We start from the raw sequence: 21,890 nt of genomic DNA on the forward strand, positions 1-21,890 counted from the left end.
GCAGACTGTTGCCCAATTCCCAGCAATCTGCACTGTCTCTACCATTACTGTAAAGCCACACTGCTCGACAGTCAGATAAAAAAAGGGATGGGGAGGGGGGGAAAAAAAATCATGAGGTCTTAGCACTAAATCTCAATGAAAGCAAGGGAAACTCCCATGTAAGTATCGACTGGGAGAGTTTGGACCAAGGAGAAAGTAAATGACAGAAAAGATGAGGTGATGCAGAACAAAGACTCTTTTATAGAAGAGAGAACACAGGTGGCTGCAGCTCTTGCCTTCTTTGCTGAAGGACATCAGCTCTCAGCTGTCAGTGGTGCTCAGGTTCGTCTGCCAGAGGTGGAACAATTTCTCCCGTCTCTAAAATTCTGTCCCCCTGGTGGGATGAGAGAACATGGTGAGGTTTTCTCCTGCACACAATTGACTCCTTTACGCAGCACACTCTGTAAATCTGCGCTGTCCCACTTCTAAACAAGAACTCAATTTATTCTGAACGGTGTAATTTCCTCAACACTTCTCAAGACGCTGCCATAAAACCACAGCCAGATTTTGTGAAATCTGCACTCTTCACCCTTTTGACGCCACAGAAAAGCAGCCGAGCACTTAAAGTGAATATTGCTTTAAAAACGTACACTGGATTTGTAGCTCTGCAAAACCACCTCCGACACAGCACCACTGCTGCTCATCTCTACGCAGTCTCTAACCCAAAATCCAGCTGAATGTGGAGAGCTCCACAACCTCAGCAAAATCAACCCAATGCCTGAGCTCGGCTCGCTCAAGCTGCAGGCACTGCCTTGGCCTGCTGAGCTGACCTAGCTCCAGTGATCAGGCTGAAGTCAGCATCTCACAGCCTGACCTTCAGTACGTTGCTATGAGGTTGTTAGGGGTGTAACTTTTATTTGAGAATATTTGCTCGCCAACTCGCTACGCCATCAGCTAGCAACTGGAAAGCAGTACAGACCAAACAGTCTGACAGATGCCGTCCACTGTCCCAAGTGAGAACCAAACAAGAAAGCTTCAGTGAGCCCCCCGTGGTCTCTGCGTGCCCCTCAAGCAACAGAACCCACTACAGGCACTATCAGAGCCCTGGGAGGGGATGATGGTGTTTGCTGCTCAGAGGGGGCTGGGCTGTCAGCCCAAATACTTACAAGTCTGCAGTGACAAGGAAGGTGATAAAGAAATCAGCACTGTCTACTCTAAGGGCTCAACAAACACTGTACCCACTGTGCTGTGCTGCTCCAGGATGAGCTGCCTTGTGTTGTGCCTTGTTGTGCCTCCTTCCAGAAATCCTCCCTGCACAGCTGCTGCACCAACCCCCACTTCTGAAGCCATCCTTCCCCTGCTACTGTTTAACAAAGCTAGAAGATGGTATGAATGGACTTACTGGGAATATTGCTGGATTGGACACAGAGATACCATACGGCTTTTTCTGAAAGCACAGAGGAGGAGAAAAAAAAAAAAGGAACATCACCCAGATGGAGGATAAAGAATTCCCAAAGCAGAGAGCGCAACCCTTCTAAAACATGCACCATTAAATGTAAAGCTCACTACTCGGGGTCCTTCTTACTCGTTAAAAAAATACCAGCCAGAAAAGCCATAGGAACGGGAGCTTTATCCCAGCATTAGGTCAGTGCATGCTTCCCTCCCACACCAACAGCTGCAGCCCAGCTGTCCCAGCATCTCCCAGGATCAGTGACAATAACAGAATTACAGCACGGTTGGGTCAGAAGCCCATTTGGTTCCGTGCTGTGGGCAGGCTGCCCTCCCCCAGCTCAGCCCAGGGCCCATCCACAGCCATTGGCACCTCCAGGGATGGGCACCCCCAGCTTTAGCCAGCAGTGCCAGCACCTCACTGCCCTGTGGGTAAAGAATTTCCCCCTGACAGCCGACCTAAATTCCCCCTCTTATAATTTAAAGCCATTCCCTCTCGTCCCATCATTATCTGCCCGTGCAAAAACCCCCTCCCGCTCCTGCTCAAAAGCCCCCTTGAGGCACTGCCGAGGTCTCCCCAGCCCCGCGGTCCACACACCGAGACGTGGTACTTCACGTAGTAGTGGAGGAGCCAGGCAGGGATCAGCACCCGCACCAAGACGAAGCCGCTGGTCTGGTAGGCGTTGAACACCTGCGGGACAGCAGAACGGGGCTCAGGGCCGGGGCTCGGGGCCGGGGCTCGGGGCCGGACGCCCAGCCCCGCTCACCTTCTGCCGCCAGAGGCCGCCGGGCTGCAGGAAGCGCTCCCAGAAGGCGGCTATGGGCCCCAGCCGCCGCTCCGGCAGCACGGGTTCCCGCTCGCTCAGCTCCTGGTCTCGCAGCCAGCGGCGCCGCAGGGCGCGGAGCTGCTGCAACCGCAGCTTCTCGTCCTCGGTGTAACCGCCCATGGCGCTGCTGGACCCCACCCCAACCCGGCCTCCGCCCCGGCGCGGAGCTGCGCAGCGGGCACCGTGTCCTTAGCGACGGCGCGCGACACTGACGTCATCGCGCCGCGCCGGAAGTGGAGCTCCGCGTGGTTGGGGCCGCAGCCGCAGGCGCGGGGAGTGTCAGGGCCGTGGGTTCGAGTCCCCGTTCCGGGTGGCGGTGCTGCTCCTTCTCGCCGCTCCCCTTTGCCGGCAGCGGAGCCGGGCCACGGCGACCTCGGGCGGATGGCGGGGCCGGAGCTTGGGCTGCTCTTCCAGCGGCGCTTCCTGGCGGTGCGGCGGCTCCGCGGCATGCCCTGGGCGGTGAGCTGGGCCGGGTCGCGGGCTGCGGGGCTCGGCCGCTCCGCTTCAGCTCCGCTCTCGTTGTGCTTTAGGAACTGGAGCAGCAGCTGACGGCCGCCCCGCAGCGCTCCCAGTCCTCCCTGCTCTTAGACATCCTGCACCAGGTACGGCACAAAGGACCGCGCACACCAAGGAAAATACAGCCGGGTGCCTTCGAGTACAGCAAGGAGCCATCGGCATTTCACAGACCCACCGCGGCTCAATGGCAGCTCTCTCGTTTCAGACCGTTCTCCACCCGCTCTGTGTGCGGTTTCCCCCGCCCGCCTCCTACAGACGCCGTTTCCTCACCGAGCTCATTAAGAAGGTAGCGCTGCTCTCGGGACTGCGCGCAGCTCCGTGCTTCATCTCGTTAATTGGGTATTTAGCTGTGTTTTGTGCTTTGGGCCACGGTTTGAAACTCTGTTCTCTTTTCACAGCACGAATCCACGGCGGCCGACCCCCTGGATGAGCTGTATGATGCGTTGGCACCTATCTTAAATGAGGAAGAATCCACTCGCTGCTACAAAAGCTACTTACTGGTAAACACCAACGATACTGCTTCATTACAAATCACTTTTAATCATCTAAAGTAAGCACCTGTTCAGTGCAGGGGAGTTGGGCCAGGTGACCTCTGAAGGTCTCCTGTGCTGGAGGAATGCCGGGCCTGGATACAGAGTGGGAGGAGCAGTGGTGGAGGGCAGCCCTGCAGAGAAGGAGCTGGGGGTCCTGATGGCTGAAAAGCCGAACGTGAGGCAGCAGTGTGTGATGACAGCTGGGAAAGCAAACGGGATCGTGGGCTGCATCAGCAGAGGGGTGGGCAGCAGGGACAGGGAGGTGACCGTCCCTCTCTGCTCTGCTCTTGTGAGGCCCCATCTGCAGCACTGCGTCCAGGGCTGGAGCCCCCAGGCCAAGCAAGACAGGGAGCTGTTGGAGAGGGTGCAGGGGAGCCACAGAGATGATCAGGGGCTGCAGCACCTCCACTGCAAAGACAGGCTGAGGGAGCTGGGCTTGTTCAGCCTGGAGCAAAGAAGGCTGGGGGTGACCTCAGTGCAGCCTGCAGTACCTAAAGGGAGCCTGCAGACAGGAGGGGAGTCAACTCCTGAAAAGGGTGGATAACAGCAGGACAAGGGGAAATGGTTTGAAGTTGATGAAGGGCAGATTGAGGTTGGATGTCAGGGGAAGTTCTTTGCTATGAGAGTGGTGAGGTGCTGGAACAGCTGCCCAGAGAGGCTGTGATGCCCCGTCCATCCCTGGAGGTGTTCAAGGCCAGGTTGGATGGGGCCCTGGGCAGCCTGGGCTGGTGTGAAATGTGGAGGTTGGTGGCCCTGCGTGTGGTGGTGGGTTGGAGATTCGTGATCCTTGAGGTCCCTTCCAACCCAGGCCATTCTGTGATTGAGTGTGATTCTATGAGTCAAAGTGTTCAACACCTCCAAAAACCCAGAGTGCTTCCAGCCCTCTTTTCCAGGCTGCAGTACTGCTGTGAGCTGCCGCACGGTGCCTTTGCTGACATCTCTCTCCCCCACATGTGACCTCCAGCCCTCAGGAGAAGCCGTGACCCTTTCTGAGAGTGTGGCCATTATCTCGCAGGGAACCACAGGGCTCATCACATGGGATGCTGCTCTGCATCTCGCTGAGTGGGCAATGGAGAACCCCAAGGTTTTCACTAACAGGTAACAACAGCATCATGGACAGAACTGGGATTTGGTGCCAGATAACAACTGCTTTCCTCCTGTCCTGCAACAGTTCAAGAGATGACTTTGTATTACTTTAAAACAGGCTTTAAGATGAAAACCATTATAGCACCTATTTAATCTGCTCTGTGCTGTAGGCTGTTGAATTTCAGCTTGCATGCTGTCTAACCAGTAACTTACAACAGAATCCCAGCACGGTTGGGCCGGAAGGAGCCTTACAGCCCTCCATCCTCAGCCCATGGTGTGGGCTGTCAGCCACAGCTCAGGCTGCCCAGGGCCCCATGGACAGCTCCAGGTGATCCAGGGATGTGGCATATACAGCAACCTGTGCCAGAGCCTCACTACTGCAATGTTAAATAAGTTCTTTTTCTGATATCCAGTCTAAATGTCCCCTCTTTTAGTTTGAAACCATTTCCCTCCGTCCTATCACAACAGATCCTGCTAAAGAATCTGTCCCTTTCTTTCTTATAGCCCTCCTGTAGATACTGAAATTTGCTTTGTATTTAAGCACCAGAAAGGAATGGGCACTTCTGGGCACAGCTTCAGCTATATTAATTTCAAGTTAATTGAAATTAATTAGAAAGAAAGAACTTCCTTTCTAAAGAAAAGAAGAAAAGAACTGTGCTTTAGAAACATCTGCTTCTCTGCCCTAAGAAAAGAAGTGGACACCCAGTTCAGATACAGAAAACTGCTCCAGAAGTCCAGAAATAGGTGGAACGATTCTCACCCCCGTGATGGAATTAATAATTCCAGTGATTAATTCTTATAACTGTATCTTGTTGCCAACTTCACCAGTTACTTGAAACACGCGTTAGACTGTAGAGGATTTGCTCAAAAATTGAGATAATCTGTAGCTGAATTTACCTTTAGATACACTTGGAATATTCTGATTACACAACTAAATGACAGAGTCCTCATCAATACTTATTTTACACCATTAACCTTTAGGACAGTCTTGGAATTAGGAAGTGGAGTCGGCTTCACTGGACTTGTGATCTGCAAAACCTGCAATCCCAAGACGTACGTGTTCAGCGACTGCCACCACAGCGTCCTCAAACAGCTGACAGAAAACATCCGTTTGAATGGCTTTACCCTGGAGCCTGAAACTACGAATGCAGCCCAAGGGCAGGAGGCAGAAGGGCAGGAACATCAGCAGCCCAAACTCCTTGTTGCAGAGCTCGACTGGGGTTCAGTAACAGAACAGCAACTGCTGGCTCTGCACGCAGATGTCGTCATTGCAGCAGGTACCTCTCCCTTCTGCTTATGGCTGGCTTTGCAGCATCATGCAGGAAAAAGCGGGTAACAGAAATGAACACAAAGATATTTGTGTTGGTGTGGCTTGTAGAAGAGAAGGCTCCGGGGAAACCTCGTTGTGGCCTTCCAGTACTTGAAGGGAGCATAAAAACAGGAGGGGGAACGGCTGTTTGTGAGGGTGGATGGTGACAGGACAAGGGGGAATGGTTTGAAACTGAGACAGGGCAGGTTTAGGTTGGATATGAGGAAGAAGTTTTTCCCCCAGAGGTGGTGAGGCACTGGCACAGGTTGCCCAAGGAGGCTGTGGATGCCCCAGCCCTGCAGGCATTCAAGGCCAGGCTGGATGTGGCTCTGGGCAGCCTGGGCTGCTGGTTGGCGACCTGCACACAGCAGGGGGTTGGAGCTGGGTGAGCATTGTGCTCCTTTGCAACCCAGGGCATTCTGTGATTGTGTGATGATTTGTGTACAGGGCTCAGACAGCCTCAGTTACAGGACCTGGAGAAATGCCTCCCAGCTCCTTGCACCATGTTGTTTTGTTTCACCTATTCAGCAGCTGTTTACATACCACTAAAGAGCAAATTATTTTTTCTTTCTGTATTTTTATCAGTCCAGAAACAGTTGATAAATCTGCCAGTTTTAAGACCCTCATGATTTTAAATAGGAACCTCAGCATTCTCATGAGGGATAACATTGAAAGCAGCTGTTTTCTTGAATTTGCTCATCATAGAAAACTGTGCATCTCCTAAAATCTCTTCCTGGAAGTTTCTGATCTCTCAGTTAGAAGTACTTATCCTTCCTCCTTCAGGTGAACATTTGATCTTTTATATTCTGCAGTTTGCTTTCTGCTCAGTTCCTAATAAATACTGAGTATTTCCCTTTCTTCCCCATGCAGATGTGGTGTATGATCCAGAGGTAACCTTAGCCCTTATTGGCGTGCTACAGAAGTTCTCCACTTCAAGAGCAGATAGAAAACCTGAGATCTATGTTGCTTTGACTGTCCGTAACGCAGACACTTACCACGTGTTCCAGGCTGAACTCGGTAGGTGCCTTTTTCATTCACTGTACCAATAGATTTGGCCTCTCCCAATTACTTAATCTGCAGTGGAGATGAATGGGAACGTTTCCTTTTTGCTATGGGTGTTGTCCAGTAATGGGATCCTTGGATTCAGGGGAGTTCTGCCTGAGAGCAGTGACCCTCCTGCATGGGTTTGCTCAGGAAATTCAGACATCTCAGCCTTTTGCTGCATCCTGTCACCACTCTCAGTTGTTACAGCATCAATTTGAGACACGTCACAAGTTTGGTGCTAATAGGAAAGATCATAAGGGTTAAGCCTAGAACAGGAAAAAACCTACGCTGTAACTGTGAAAAGGTTTAGATGTGGCCTGCAACTTGTAGCTGTTCTTTGAGGGTTAAGAAGAGATATAAGTAAAGGCAAGGGATGCAGGACTTCAAAGGCCTGTCTTCTGCAGCCTTCCAGCAGTACAGCTGGACCACAGCAGTGCTCTGATTAACGAAGTAACACTGCTGCATTCCTTGCAGCATGCACAGATCTCTTTGTACAGAACTGGACCTGCAACTTTTACTCTCTATTTCATTAAGCAGAAAGATGATTCCAACGTTTCTCTTTGCAGATAAAGCTGGGATCAGATGGCAGATTATTCCAGCCCACAGCAGTAATATTTTTCTCCATGACACCCAGCCCAACGTGACTGTCCTGCAACTATTGGTATAGATTTGGTAAATACAGCACAGGACTTCAGAGCAGCAGGAGCTATCTTATCCTTGCTCCAAGACTGTCTTACATTCTGGAAGCCTCTGAGAGGCATGCACCAAGAACCCCCTTCTGCACGTACCTCATATGCACCAGCTGCTGTCAAGATGAGCGATGTTTCTTCCTGCAGTTGCCAGCATGCGTGCGAGCGAGCAGCTGCGCCTATAAGCATCTGTGCAGCACAAGCTGTACAGAAAAGCACCCTAATTGTGATGCACTTTGATTCTGTAGAGCTGAATTCAATTATTCAAATGCAGTTTTGATTTGTCAACGACACAGACTCACCCCGTGCTCCTGCAGGTGTGCGTCTCATACTGACAAAGGAGCAGAGCAGTGTTTTATAATAAACGTTTTTAATACTAAGACCAGCTGTAATTGATGTCAGCTTTTTTTGTAGGTCTGCATATTTGCAAAATGGCAACGTGTGCCACCCCAGAACAACATGAGTAATGCCTGCAGGCTGTGCAGTGTCACAGGATCACTTGATGCTGCAGGAACACCTCTGCTCTGCAGTGCTGACAACAATCACAGCTCGATTTGCATTCCTCTCACCATTTCCCTGTCCCTTTTGCAAGATGAAGAATTTAGCTTACCTGCTTTGAAAGTTCACATAATCCACTGCCAGTTTGCCACTGGGCAGTGTTAATCCTGAAGCAGAACTGAACAGGTGATTTTCTCCTCCATTAACCTGCGTTTCTAGACGTTGTTTTAGAAGCTACTTTAAGGAAATGAAGAAATACATTCAGTTCCTCCTTCTGCAGTAATTGAGAGAAGACAAATGACAGGTAATTGAAGAAACATTTGAGCTGAAGAAGCCCACGACTGCTGGAATTAAGCTGGACATACAGAAGTAACCTGACCAGACTTTATTTTTATTTTAGCTGCTTCTCCCTGAGAAGGAAGAATTGGAGTTAATGCACACCAGAAGCCCTCATGAAGCCCCGCTGCACTAGATGCAGCAGCTTCTTTTATCTTCCCTGCTACAAAAGCCCTCGTGTCACTAAGTTCTGTAAGGCTAGATGGCTCATATTGGATCTAACCAAACTTATTACAGGGAGACAAACCTCAAGCTTTCACCAGCATCACTCTGTACGACAGAGAAATGCTTAGTTTACCTCCATGTGCATCACTGGCTAAAGGGGACTGCTGTGACAGGGACAGGAATTTGCTGGAAAACAGCAGAGCAAAAAAAACAATCACAGATAAATCTCTATGGATCATTTGAGCTGGTCAAGCTGCCAAACCCCTACAGGAAGCAACTTTTGGTCATCTTCCCCCAGTGGAACTAAATCACTCCTTGCAAATCTGTACCACGGTGGAAGAGAAAGGTCACATTTGCAAATGACTGCCTGGCTTGGCAAAAGCAGGTATGACATGATATTAAACTGTAAGCTGGTTTAAAAACACTGCTGCAGAATCCATTGCAACAACACAGCACTGCTGAACCAGGGGCTCTGAAGAGAGCCAAGCAGGCAGCAGCTCTATGCTAAAACCAAGCACGTTTATTCCTTAAACAGCTGCCTTCTGTTTTGAAAAGATGGTTTTGAGAAAGCATCCTGTAAGCACTGGGTCTGCATGAGAATGTGAACAAGGAGGGGAAAAAAAACCATGAAGGCTACACCAGGGGGACTGCTCCGAAAGTGCACTGTCATCACATCCCTCATACTTCAATCTCTTTTCCTTTTCTGTTCTATTGAAATAACACATAAGATGCATTCCTTTCTCGAGGGAAAGGGGCACCTTTACTTCAGTATGTGGGCACAGCAGTCACTGAAAGGTGTATTTTCCTCTCGGTGTTGAATAAAGCTGTGTTGAATAAAGCTGTCCCATAGCAGCAGCTGGGATGCTGTACCTTGCATACACTATTAAAAAAAAAAAAGAGGAAAAAACCCTCTGAAATTAAGTAGTTCTGTCTCAATGTAAAAAAATACAAGCAGATATTCTGTACATGGCTGGGGAAGACTAGCCAGGAATGTTAACCATAGGAAAAAAGAGAAAAATGCTGTACCATCATTCCAAACAAAAACTCACATTAAATAGAAGTTTCCCACTTGCAGAATAAAATCACCAGGAATGTGTTTCTTGTACAGGAGGTAAAACTGGTGCAGTTTATACATGTATTCAAACACCTTCAGCCACAAGAAGCCTCCAGGCAGCCCCATTAAACAGAATTGACACTTGAGTTCCTCAAGTCACTACGCTTCCCATGCTCTAGAGATCCATCCCCAGTCACACAGGCAGGCAGATGGCAAGGATCAGCCTCTTCAGCACAGGACCCTCACCTTCCCTAAAGGCTTACACACAACAAGGAACCTCAGCTGCACCTTCTGCACTGTTATTACCCACACAAGAAGCTCCAGTGGTCAGGGAAGAGCTGTGTCTGATCAGCTAAAAATTACAGTTGGAAACAAGACCAAGTGTTTATTCAGCACTTAAGGCAGTCCTGGGGGTGCATATGTGTGGTAGCTTTTTTGACACAGCATCCCCCCAAAAAAGTCATTCAGTCTGGGTAAGTAAAGGAAGAACAGTCTGGTCCCAACTCTCATCCCAGCTCAGTTGCTTGGATGCACGAAGGTTTTTCCTGAACTCATGGAGTTTGCCTTCCAGCGAGGGAAATTCCAAGAAAAGCATCTGTAAGTTAAAAAAATAACAGAAAAATACCATTGCATTCCATTGTGGATTGATTCTAGCTTTCCCCAGTGCTAACCCTTGACATCAGTGTTGCAGTAAGAAGGAGATCTTTGGTCTTATCCTCCACACGGTTCAATATTGAAATATTTAGTATGTTCTTGACAGCTTCAGATTTTTACTCAAATAGAAATGTGGCCAATAAGACCCAGCAGGCAAAGCAGTGCCCTCTGAGAATGCAAAATACACAGATGGTCACAAAGAATGACGTGGCTCACGCAGAAACGCTTCTGTGGTCAGAGCTAGTAGGAAAGAATCATCTCTCATGTCTTTACCTTCAGCTGTTCTGCAAGCTCATCTGAATCCCTGAATATCAGCCCGTTTTCATTGTGTTTCACAAGTTCAGGTAAACTGTGAACAAAAGTCAGAGAAAGAAAACAGAAGAAAAAGAAGTGAGTGGGACATACATTGCAGAAGTTGCACTGTGCATCTTTGCTACGAAGAGCACAGGAGGGGGCTGAACTCCTGACAAAATGGAACCAGAGGCAGTTACTGGAGATTACATTAAACTTGTCTGCAGTACTGTACTGCAGCACAGTGCAAAAGGGCCCTCAGTCACTGTGCCACCCATCTGCACATGTCAAAATGAGGGCAATAATCAACTTTAATCCATAAGGAAAATCTGCCCATGCTCAGTACCCGAGATACTTGCAATTAATACCTATTTATCTGTCAGAACTGCACTTTCCCCCCAAAGGACTGTGCACTACTGCATATATTCCCCTCTTCACACAACACACACCTGTCTACACAGAATGAAGCTTTGACTGTCTTTTAAATGAAGTACACAGCAACACAGGATGATGGTTATTCATTTCCAAGGCAAGTGGTTGCATTAAATGCTCCACAGTTTGTAGAAACTGACGTTAATTTTTAGCTGCCCTTAAATAAAATGATTTTGACATTTAAAGTTTGTCCTTTTGAATCATAACCAGAGGTTGTTAAAGCACAATACTGGAATCTCACTGACACATGCAGAAGCTGCTGAACTCTTTGTAAAAATAGTGCTTATATGATCCTTTAAATCCTGGTAGCAGAATAAGCAAACTCTTACCATTCAAAATATATTGCACACACAGGTAAGCAACAGCCAAACATGTCTACCACCTTCATAGGCAAATCCAAACCACTAGATGATTTATGGAGACACACACCCAAGTCTGCTGACCCTAAAAAGCAAACAAAGCAGACAAGGCCTTAAATTCTCTGAAGCAGCTCTTCTGCTCTTACTGCTTACTCATATGTACATGGGGTTGTTTTTTTTTTGAGGTGATGTGAGCTGAATATGAGCAAGAGATATTGATCTGAAACCCGAGATCAATTTGGATATGTACATGTATACAGGGTGCTGCATTGGGTTGGGGCAACCCCAGGTACTGATACAGACTGGGGGAAGATCTCCTTGAGAGCAGCCCTGAGGAGGAGAACTTGGGGGTCCTGGTGGATGAGGAGCTGGACATGAGGCAGCAGTGAGCGCCTGCAGCCCAGAAGGACAGCTGTGTTCTGGGCTGCATGAAAAAGGGGGGGCAGCAGGGACAGGGAGGTGACCGTCCCTCTCTGCTCTGCGCTTGTGAGGCCCCATCTGCAGCACCTCGTCCAGGGCTGGAGCCCCCAGGACAAGAAAGGCAGAGAGCTGTTGGAGAGGGTGCAGGGGAGCCACAGAGATGATCAGGGGCTGCAGCACCTCCACTGCAAAGACAGGCTGAGGGAGCTGGGCTTTGAGTGGGTCCAGAGGAGGGCACTGAGATGGTCACAGGGCTGGAGCAGCTCTCCTGTGAGAAAAGGTTGAGGGAACTGGGCTTGTTTAGCTTGGAAAGGGGTAAAGCTCCAGGGAGACTTCATTGTGGCCTTTCAGTACTTGAAGGGAGCATAAAAACAGGAGAGGGAACGGCTGTTTGTGAGGGTGGATGGTGACAGGACAAGGGAGAATGGTTTTAAACTGAGACGGGGGAGGTTTAGGTTGGATATGAGGAGGAAGTTTTTCCCCCAGAGGGTGGTGAGGCACTGGAACAGGCTGCCCAAGGAGGCTGTGGATGCCCCATCCCTGCAGGCATTCAAGGCCAGGCTGGATGTGGCTCTGGGCAGCCTGGGCTGCTGGTTGGTGACCTGCACACAGCAGGGGGTTGGAGCTGCATAACTGTGGTCCTTTTCAGCCCAAACCATTCTACGATTTTATGACTACTGTACTGAGCTTATCACACTGCCTGCAATAGCATGAATGAAGGGAACACCATTCCAAAAACATCATTATTTAGAATTTCAGCTTCTTTTGGGTGCTCAGTCAAAAACTGAGGTGTCTTTTCTGACCTGCTTAAGAGAGTGAACTGGAACATGAACACACACTGTATTCCAGCACAGTTAGAAAAATGGGGGGAAAATAATAACAGGCAGTAATAGCAACACAGGTACTATGACTCTGCTGACTTGTTTTTCCATACTTCATCACATCAAATCTACATCATAATTCACTGTTTACCAAGTAAAACTGGGTAATCCTCAGCTTCCAGCCACGGCGTACAGATCTGGATATGTTTGAAGTGCAGTTTCTTTATCAGCCCATTGTAGTACTCTTTTAGGGGTCCTTTGCCTTTTTAAAGCAAGGAAAAAAAAAAAAAAGCAGTGATTTTTGATGATTGAAAATCAGGTGCAATCAGTGCATGCTGCTGTACAGGTGACAAACTCCCTGAGAGGCATCAAAATATACCAACCATCATCCCCCAAAAGACACCTAAGAGATGAAGTCCTCCTGAAAGCAAGGGGAACTGGCACTAAACGGAAAGAGCCTGCTATCACTACCAGCCAGTGCTGACGTGCATCTTGTTTACAGCCATCAGGATCAGAACAATCTGCTCCTAAAATCACGCTAAGATTTAGTCTGCTGTTAGTGAGGCAGGGAACTAAACTGCATTCATTCCACCTTTTTTTTTTTTTGGCAAAACTTTGTTTAAGTCCTTTTGTCAGCAGGAAGAAAACTTTTCTGCTTGAAACATTCCAAACATCAGCCTTCCTGCTGCTTTTGCTGCAGCACCTCGACGTTGAGGATGCTAAGGTTAAATGCTGAGCGTGGTGCAACCCCCAGCTGTGTGAGACAGGCAGCTGAGAGCCTCCCCTCTTTAAAAACATACCATGGTTACATTGCTGTAAGAATCCAACTGTAAACTACCATTCTGACTTCCAGTCACATAAAGACAACACAGCCTGCTCTCCCTTGGACATCAGAGCAAAGAGTACAAAAGTGAACTCCTCTATGAGCAGAAAGCAAAAAGAAAGAACTATGACACGAAGGAAGCATTACCTGTTATCACACACACTAAAGCTGGAAGCTTGACTCCCTCATTGACATACTGCTCATAATCTGGGGAAGACAAAGATCTGTTTAAAGCTGACAAGTAAATGGGTGGCTGATCATGAAGGGTCACCACGTGCAAATAATTCAGCTTCCTACTTCAAGTAATTTCTTCATAAACGTTTGTCTACCAAACAGTTGTGAGTTTTCACACATTAAATCCACAAACCTCTATAGAAATGCATTACAGTATGTTTAGAAAGCATTAACCATGAAACATTTCTGACTAGGCCATATTGGCCATTTCAGTACACGAATTTAGAAACCAGAGCTGTAGTGCTTCCTATTATCAGCAGCCCGTGGAAAGTATGCACACAGCTCAGAAAACAAACTGCAATTTACAAGGGAGAGGTATAATTCCCCCACAGCACCACCCTGAGTTGAGTTCAGATGCCTCATTTCTCATGTCAGCTCCCACTCTTAAACCACTGCCAACCCATCAGACACAGCTGCACTTTCACTTGCATACAGAGGCAGTATAATTTAGAAAAAGCCCTCACCAGCTATCCAGCAAAAAAGCACCTTTGTGCAGATGAGAGGCACTCCTCAGTACTGACCTTCCAATGCCTTCAGAAGGACTGAAAAGTCTTCATCCTCTGAAAGAAAGGGCCTTATTAGCAACATCCTCATTTTCAGCATTCATAATCAATTACACCTCAAAGATTTAAGTACAGAACATGCTTTTCCTGTTAAAAATTTGCTGCAATTATGCTCGTTTTTGAAAGTCTACAACCAGATATTGTTGTAACTTGTGATGGAAATACAGCATGGCAAGTGTCCAGTGTGGGGAAGTACAAACAGACCTGATTTTCTTTTATTAAAAAGTGCCAATATATTAAAAATTAACAGTTTACAAACCTGTCCAGCTGGTGCTGCTGATGAGAAGAGCTGGCCGTCCTCTGCTTTTCATCACATCCCCACTCTTCTCATCCCTTTCTGTAAAGGCAGACCTCTCAGCACTCCAACTGACAGACTCTGCACTGCATAAACAGAACTTTCTGAATACAGGCTACACAAACACAGCCAAACACAGGAGGAAATGCAGTGCCTCAGAGGCACAAATTTCCAAGCACTCGGTTTCAGATTTGCCACACAACTCCTCTGGAAATAGACATTACTGCAGAGATGTCCCTGATGGCAGGAGATTGCTGTTAACCTCTCCTACTGCTACAAGCACATCCCCATATTCTCATGCTGTGCTCTCCTTAAGGCAGCTTTCTCAACTGTCTTTCCAGCTCTGTCTCAAATACAAATTAAAAGGTGACAGCCAACGATGCATTTCTTTAATTAAAGTCAGAACCCACACAGCCAAAGGGTGGCATTGCCAAAAAGGAAGCTGCTGTGTACTGTGGATTCCCCCTTCATTTCAGGCGTTAGTTTGGTATAGCAGCTGCCTGTTAAGCTGTCCATTTCAATGGACATCCTGCACATAACCAAAAGAAAATGCTTAATGCTTAGAGCAAGACCTTGAAAACTCTCCATATTAAATGAATGGAGAGCTCATTATTAAGACAACTCCTAAATTAAGGCTATGAATGTGGCATCCAATCATTGCCAACTTGTCCAGCAGGAGTTAAACAACTACTTTCACACTTCAGATATTGTTACAGCCTCCCTAAGTGCCAACACTTACAGCAACCAACCCCACTTAGTTTACACACCAAGCCACGTGCTATCACAGTTCAGGGATTTCATGCATTCTGGCCTCTCCAATGGCAATTAAATGCACTTGCACAGTACCTGCTCCTGGCCAAAAGCATACAAAGACCAGACCTGTTGATATGCAGGAGCTTATGCCTCCATCTGAAGGTATTTCTGGTGACCAAATGCCATAACCTCGTGCCATTCAGTTAAGGACTGTAACTGCAGACTTTACTTACACATGCTGTGGTTTAAAGGCTTCATAGTCTTTGGCAAGTTTCATGTACAACTGGTGCTGAAGTTCTAATGGTGTTTCCTTAAAATAAGAAGCTGGCCTGTCATACAGTGTTACGGCCCTGCAATGGAATAAATTCACCAGTTAAATGAACATCAGGTCCAACAAAAAATCCCGTATGAAGGATGTCCTTCTTAGGAGTCTACTCAATAGATGAAACACAACCATAAAAACAAGACAAAATTGCCCTAAGAGTTGCTTCTCCAGCATTACTCTGAACCCAGGCTCACCAGGCTTTCACGCTGCTTTGAGCACACACAGAATGTTACAAGGATTAAACTCACTTGATGTTGCAGTTCACCCACAGATCTTCCTTCATGGCATCAGTGACACACAGGTTACAGTCAGACAAACGCCCAAAAAGCTTCTCGTACCTGACAGAAATTAAAACCTGGTAAGGAGCCAAGGCGACCCCAACACACGCAGTTACTGCTCTCCAGCACTGATGCTAACTAAAAGCCAAACAAGACCAAAAGAATCTCAACTGCTCCCAGTACTTTCAGCTTAATTAACAATTACACATCTACTCTTTGTACAGCGATATCAGTTCATGAGAGGGATATGTGTGATTCCTCGTCCTTTAAAGCCCAAGAACACAACCCTCTAAAGCCTCTAAAGCTGTTACCAAGAAGTAGTCATGTTGATTCAGCAAGAAACAAAATGACCTTCAAAGATGGACTGGAGTTGAAAGCAGTGTTAGAGAATAAGGAATTAAAATAGAAAACACTACGCTAGATGGAGTTATGGCAGCAAGATCCAAGCTTGCATCTGCACTCCACTTACTTCACCAAACAGGTTCAACTAACGGGAGCACGTTTAAACCACAGCAAACCTTACAGCTCTTGCAGCATTCACACACCAACCTAAAGACAAAGGTTTGTGATGACTTCATTTTCCTTTTTCTGGTAGCTCACAGGGCAGCACTGTGCTGTACACGCATTGTACTGGGTGCCATCTCCTCAATTTAATTAATAGTTGGGGTGTTTTTTTTGTTACAGTCTATTCTTCTTAGAACAAAACGTGCTTTCTGTACTTTATCCTGCATAGGTACAAGAATACTTCCTAACCCTTAAGCTGAATGTCTTACAGTATATAATAGAAAGTGAAAGAAAGGAATCTGTAGAAGTTGCTCACAAATTACTTTAGAAAACAATCTAATTCCTTCAAGCTACATAGATACTGAAGAAATGCACCTAGACAGAATCTTCAGTGTATTCTGCAGAATTCCAACTACCAACACCTTCCTAAGTCTTTAACAAAGGCATATGAGAGAACACTTTTACTGAAATGACAATTCAACATAGCAAAATCCAGAACTTGTTCATGGAAACAAACCTTTCCTAATGATATTCTCCTCTCTACTTCCCAAGTTCCCAAGTGTTCCAAGTACTGCAAAGGGACATAATCAATAAACAGAAGTAATTACTGTACAAACCATTTTGCAATGAGCACTAGTGGGTGATTCCTTCCATGATTCAGACTCATGATAGTGTATCCATAATTGTGCCAATCAATTATCAGCTTGCTTCTCCAGAAAAGACAGGCAACCCAGGCAACAGCTATACTGGGCAAACCAGGAGGATTCTGTTTAATGAAAAAGAGGAAAATATTCTAAGACTCAGGTCAAGTGACAAACACCTAACTAGAACTGTAACAGAATGGCTTGGAAGACACTTCAGAGATGACTGAGTTTCAGCAGCCCTTCCCCAGGCAGCTCTGCAAACACCCCATCAAGGTGCCCAGAGCCCCATCCAGCCTGCCAGAAATGGAGCATCCACAACTTCTCTGGGCAGTCTGTGCCAAGGCCACACCAGCCCTCCAGTGAACAGCTTTCCCCTAATATCTAATCTACATTGCTCATCTTTCAGATTGAAACCATTCCCCCTTCTCCTATGCTGGCAGATAGCAATAGGGCAAAAGGAACAGCAAACAGAGAGAAAGGGAAAATAAAAGGAGAAGATTACAATCCACTAAAGGATCTTAATGAACACAGAGCTTGCTGAATTTATCAGATACAGAAGGCCAGTGTCCAAGGCTGCTAAAAATGCATTGCAATGCAAATCCAATAACGTTACCCACACACAGACATACCTGGAGGAGAACATAGGAGGGCGGATCCATCCTCAGCATCGTGTACAGTAACTGCACGGTCTGTGCAATGACTTTCACAACGTACTGCAAAAGCTTTGGCCCAACTGCAAAACGGCAGAAAATCCCATGGGAAGACCACGGTTCCATGCACAGCAACACATGTCAGAAAGCAGCAGCTATCAGAAAACTTTATAGTAACGGGCCTTGGTGACAGCACAGTCCTGTGGCCACACAATCACCATCCCTATGAATCACAGAATGGCCTGGGTTGGAAGGGACCTCAAGGATCATGAATCTCCAACCCCCTGCCACATGCAGGGCCACCAGCCTCCCCATTTCATACCAGCCCAGGCTGCCCAGGGCTCCATCCAACCTGGCCTTGAACACCTCCACGGATGGACGGGGCATCCACAGCCTCTCTGGGCAGCTGTTCCAGCACCTCACCACTCTCATAGCAAAGAACTTCCCCTGACATCCAACCTCAATCTGCCCTTCCTCAACTTCAAACCATTTCCCCTTGTCCTGCTGTTATCCACCCTTTCCAAGAGTTGACTCCCCTCCTGTCTGCAGGCTCCCTTTAGGTACTGCAGGCTGCAATGAGGTCACCCCCAGCCTTCTTTGCTCCAGGCTGAACAAGCCCAGCTCCCTCAGCCTGTCTTTGTAGTGGAGGTGCTGCAGCCCCTGATCATCTCTGTGGCTCCCCTGCACCCTCTCCAACAGCTCCCTGTCTTGCTTGGCCTGGGGGCTCCAGCCCTGGACGCAGTGCTGCAGATGGGGCCTCACAAGAGCAGAGCAGAGAGGGACGGTCACCTCCCTGTCCCTGCTGCCCACCCCTCTGCTGATGCAGCCCACGATCCCGTTTGCTTTCCCAGCTGTCATCACACACTGCTGCCTCACGTTCGGCTTTTCAGCCATCAGGACCCCCAGCTCCTTCTCTGCAGGGCTGCCCTCCACCACTGCTCCCCCCACTCCGTATCCATGCCCGGCATTCCTCCAGCCCCACTGCCAAACCCTGCACTCTGCTGCCTCGAACCTCACCGCGTTCACCCGGCTCCACCTGCCCACAGCCCATCCGTGTCCATTCGCACCCCCAGCGACGGGCGCCCGCAGCTCCGGGCAGCAGCGCAGCGCCGCACGCAGCAAGGAGCTCCCGCGCACCCCGCCTCGCACGCACCTCGCGAGCACCGCAGCTCCGACAGGGGCACGACGCGGATCTCCCCGCTGCTCAGCACGTCGCGGTGCGGCCTCGTCTCTGTGGGAGCGGACGGAGGCTGAGAGCCGCGGCTCCCCGGCCTCGCCTCACCGCGCCCCGCCCGCCGCCCGCCTCAGCGCGGATCCCTCGGCGCCCGCCCGCACTCACGGAAGTATCCCAGCAGCGACACGCCGCGTCCGTGCCGGGCCAGCGATAACGCGTGGTACTGCATCCGCGGGCTGCGGCCCAGGTCGCCCAGCACCGCCACGCACACCCGGCCCGCACCGCGCACCGCCCGCCGCCGCCACAGCATCGCCGCCACCGCCGCCGCCGCCACCAGCGCCACCGACGCGGCCAGAGCGCCGCCGCCGGCCGCCATCTTGGGAGCCCGGCCGGGCACAGCGCCCCCTTCCCGCCTGGCCACGACGGCTCCTGGCGTTCATTGGGAGATCGGTGCCCGAGCGCGAGAAGAAGGGCGTTTGGAGGCTGCGTGTGTGAGTGACAAACACTGAGCGATGACGAGAGAAGGAAAACCCAGAGAGCGAGCTCGCGGTGCTCTCAAGGCCCTTCGCACGCTCACACACAGATCTGCCAGCGTCCAAGACTGACCAAAGCGCGATGGAATGCAGCACCATTAACATCACCTGCACACAAAACACATCCAAACAAGGATATCGCAAGGCGGATCCATCTTCAGCACTGCCTACAGAAAGTGTACTGCCTGGGCAACAGCTTTTACACCATCCTGGAATGGTTCTGCACACAGATTTCCTCTCCCCATTCTCCCCAGTCCCTACCTGCCAGCATTCACAGCTCTGGACCCTGCCTGGCCCTGTCAGCGTGCCAACCCAGCACCGCCATCCCACGGAGATGGATCAACACGCTCAATGCATTGACTGCTCAGGACTCGGAGCAGGCAGAAACATGCAGCCCTTCCTCTGCACGGCCCTGCATTTCCAACCTGCACGCCCCCCTGGCCCTTCGTCCCCCAGCTGTGACCGTCTGCTCACCTGAGCACTCCGCACATGCACTCACCCCTGCCAGAATAGTGCTCTAAGAAACGATTTCCCACTACTTTCCCCAAAAACACTGTGCACCACCACTTGCAGCACACTACTTCCAATCGCAGATGTCTTTCGTCTCTCTATGAGCAAGAAGGTCCCCCCTCTGATGGCAGCCATGAGAAAACAGCATTGAAGCTGAGGAGGAAGATCTGGATTTGGTCTGTTGGACTGGCGTGCTGAGTGCATTAGCTGACCTTTAAAGTCCCAAGACATTTCCTGGCACTGAAGCTGGCAGTCAGGCTTTCTGTGAGACCACAGCAGCGAACCTGTGGTTAAACTGGCAAGGGAAGGCATCCTGTCCCACAGAACAGCACCAAGTTACACGTGAGTTATGACGTGGCTCTTCTTGCTGCAGTACTTTCATACATCCGTCCAGGACAATCTGACAGCTCACAGGAATCATTTCCCACTCCCATGCAACACCCCCAATGCAAGAAAGCAGGTTTAGGTGCCTGCACCCTCAGGGATATGCCTCAGTCCCTGAGACAGTTTGACAGCACACAAAAGGCAAGGAAAACAGGAGAGGAAACTGAATCTTTCAGCTGGATAAAGACCACTTCAAACTTGTTATTCCCTCCCACCTCAAAAGTGTCACAGGCTTTAAGCTCCTTTTTCTGCACTGTAGAGCTTTGCCTGCAGCCTGGCTCTGTTTGTATCACTTTCATCAGGTAGCAAAAATAATTTCAAGGCAGGCAGCTGATGCACTGGGACGCAGCAACATTCGTTACGGTGCTTTGCTCCCAGAGCTCACATCATATCCCAGACCAACCGAGGAGAAATTACTCTCTCCTGTGCACAGCCTCTGCAGCCTTCCCACAGCCCTTGAGGACGGCAGGGATACGGCACGGCAGAAAAGGGATTTCCCTTCTGCTGGGGAACAGGTGCCCAAGGAACGTTCACATCCCACGTGCCGCTGTGTAACCGCTCCATGCCCGTGCCCCACGTGCTTCTGAATGGGCAGCACAGCTTTTGGTTCACTCAGCCGCCTGTGGCACAGCACATCAGGCTTTCTGCAGGCATGGGAAATCATCCCATCGCTTTGTGCCTTACAACGAGTCCAAAACCTTCTCTTCTCAGACTCCGACTTCCAATCCTTACACCTACAGAGAAGCAGATTCTGTTTTTCTAATATCCTTCAACTCCACACCCAGATTTTCCCAAAAGAAAAGAATTCCGAGGTAACCACCTACAGCTCAGCGAGCGACTTCAGTGCCTATTTCTGATTGTGGCAATTGTTCAGTTCAGAGGTCCCACTTAATTTGAGGTGCCTGTTTTTATTCAGACAAAGGCTGCAGTTGCAGCTGACTCCCCAAGACTGCAATAGGAGGTGGTGACACAGCCTTGGGCTTCCGTGTTTGTGCTAATCCCACGTTTCCTTTCTCTGCCTTGCAGGGCAGCTCGTGCTGCAAGTGGCCGGGATCGCACTGTGAATGAAGGTCGGCGTGGGAGCAGCTGCTGATGGGAGCAGGAAGTCCAGGCTGATGCACTCTGAGGCATCTCTTGGTGCGGAACCAGAGGTGGCAGTAATGATGTCGGGGCACAGCTGCAGAACGTGAGGAGCTCCCCAGCAGGAAGCCACAAAACCTGCAGAAAGCTGCAGGAGAGCCAGAGCGTGCGCGGGAGCCCAGGAGGAAATGCAGCCCAGGAGTTGGAGCGGCGCCTGGCAGTGGAGTGCTGCGGCCCACGGCCAGAGCTATTCTGCCTTCGCCGGGCCGGCTTCCCAAGCAGGACGTGTCTGTCCTTGTAAAACCAGAGGGCTGGCTCATCCAAATGCTTGCTGATTGTTTGGAAGATCAAATTCTGAAGCTCAAATTCTTCCAGCCACCAAGCTGGAGGCAGCGCAGAGGCAACATCTCCCGGATCCAATCGTGCGGCGCCTGAGTGAGAAGGTGACCCGAGATAGCTGCACAAGAGTCACTTAATTTCTCTTAAAATCTTACTTCCCATAACCCCACTGGGTGACCCTTGTGTCGGGCTCTTGGAATTTGGATCTAGGAGGTGACTGTTCCATTGGTTTATAATGTTCCGCAGGAGTGATGCGGAACCGTGCTGAGGTCACAGTCGTTGCTGGGGTGGCAGGGCTTGGCCCTCCGTGGCCAGCAGAGCTGGTGCTCAGGTGAGCGA

At 49.4% G+C, this 21,890-nt stretch overlaps 3 protein-coding genes across 3 annotated transcripts; 1 reads left to right on the plus strand and 2 right to left on the minus strand.

The window, feature by feature from the left end:
• Positions 1 to 223: 223 nt before the first annotated feature.
• On the minus strand, positions 224 to 2,453 carry NDUFB6 (NADH:ubiquinone oxidoreductase subunit B6). The gene is made up of 4 exons (XM_079542988.1): positions 2,196 to 2,453; positions 2,027 to 2,119; positions 1,382 to 1,426; positions 224 to 373 (listed from the first exon to the last, which is right to left on the minus strand). Exons 1-4 carry the CDS (start codon positions 2,373 to 2,375, stop codon positions 308 to 310), a joined length of 384 nt encoding a protein of 127 aa, XP_079399114.1. The 5' UTR covers positions 2,376 to 2,453; the 3' UTR covers positions 224 to 307.
• Positions 2,454 to 2,636: 183 nt separating this feature from the next.
• EEF2KMT (eukaryotic elongation factor 2 lysine methyltransferase) lies at positions 2,637 to 7,410 on the plus strand (the record flags this gene model as incomplete). Its single annotated transcript, XM_079542783.1, has 8 exons — positions 2,637 to 2,714; positions 2,786 to 2,857; positions 2,977 to 3,057; positions 3,170 to 3,271; positions 4,269 to 4,402; positions 5,372 to 5,667; positions 6,570 to 6,716; positions 7,310 to 7,410. 8 exons carry the CDS (start codon positions 2,637 to 2,639, stop codon positions 7,408 to 7,410), a joined length of 1,011 nt encoding a protein of 336 aa, XP_079398909.1.
• A 2,491-nt stretch (positions 7,411 to 9,901) lies between these two features.
• ALG1 (ALG1 chitobiosyldiphosphodolichol beta-mannosyltransferase) lies at positions 9,902 to 19,081 on the minus strand (the record flags this gene model as incomplete). Its single annotated transcript, XM_079542914.1, has 13 exons — positions 9,902 to 10,080; positions 10,413 to 10,488; positions 11,192 to 11,306; positions 12,614 to 12,724; positions 13,433 to 13,492; positions 14,041 to 14,079; positions 14,342 to 14,463; positions 15,364 to 15,480; positions 15,704 to 15,793; positions 16,855 to 17,003; positions 17,511 to 17,614; positions 18,685 to 18,762; positions 18,871 to 19,081. The coding sequence occupies 13 exons, from the start codon at positions 19,079 to 19,081 to the stop codon at positions 9,946 to 9,948; spliced, it is 1,407 nt and encodes a 468-aa protein (XP_079399040.1). The 3' UTR covers positions 9,902 to 9,945.
• Positions 19,082 to 21,890: the final 2,809 nt, after the last annotated feature.

The sequence above is a fragment of the Tetrao urogallus genome (genome assembly GCF_951394365.1).
Source record: "Tetrao urogallus genome assembly, chromosome: 15".
NCBI lineage: Eukaryota > Metazoa > Chordata > Aves > Galliformes > Phasianidae > Tetrao > Tetrao urogallus.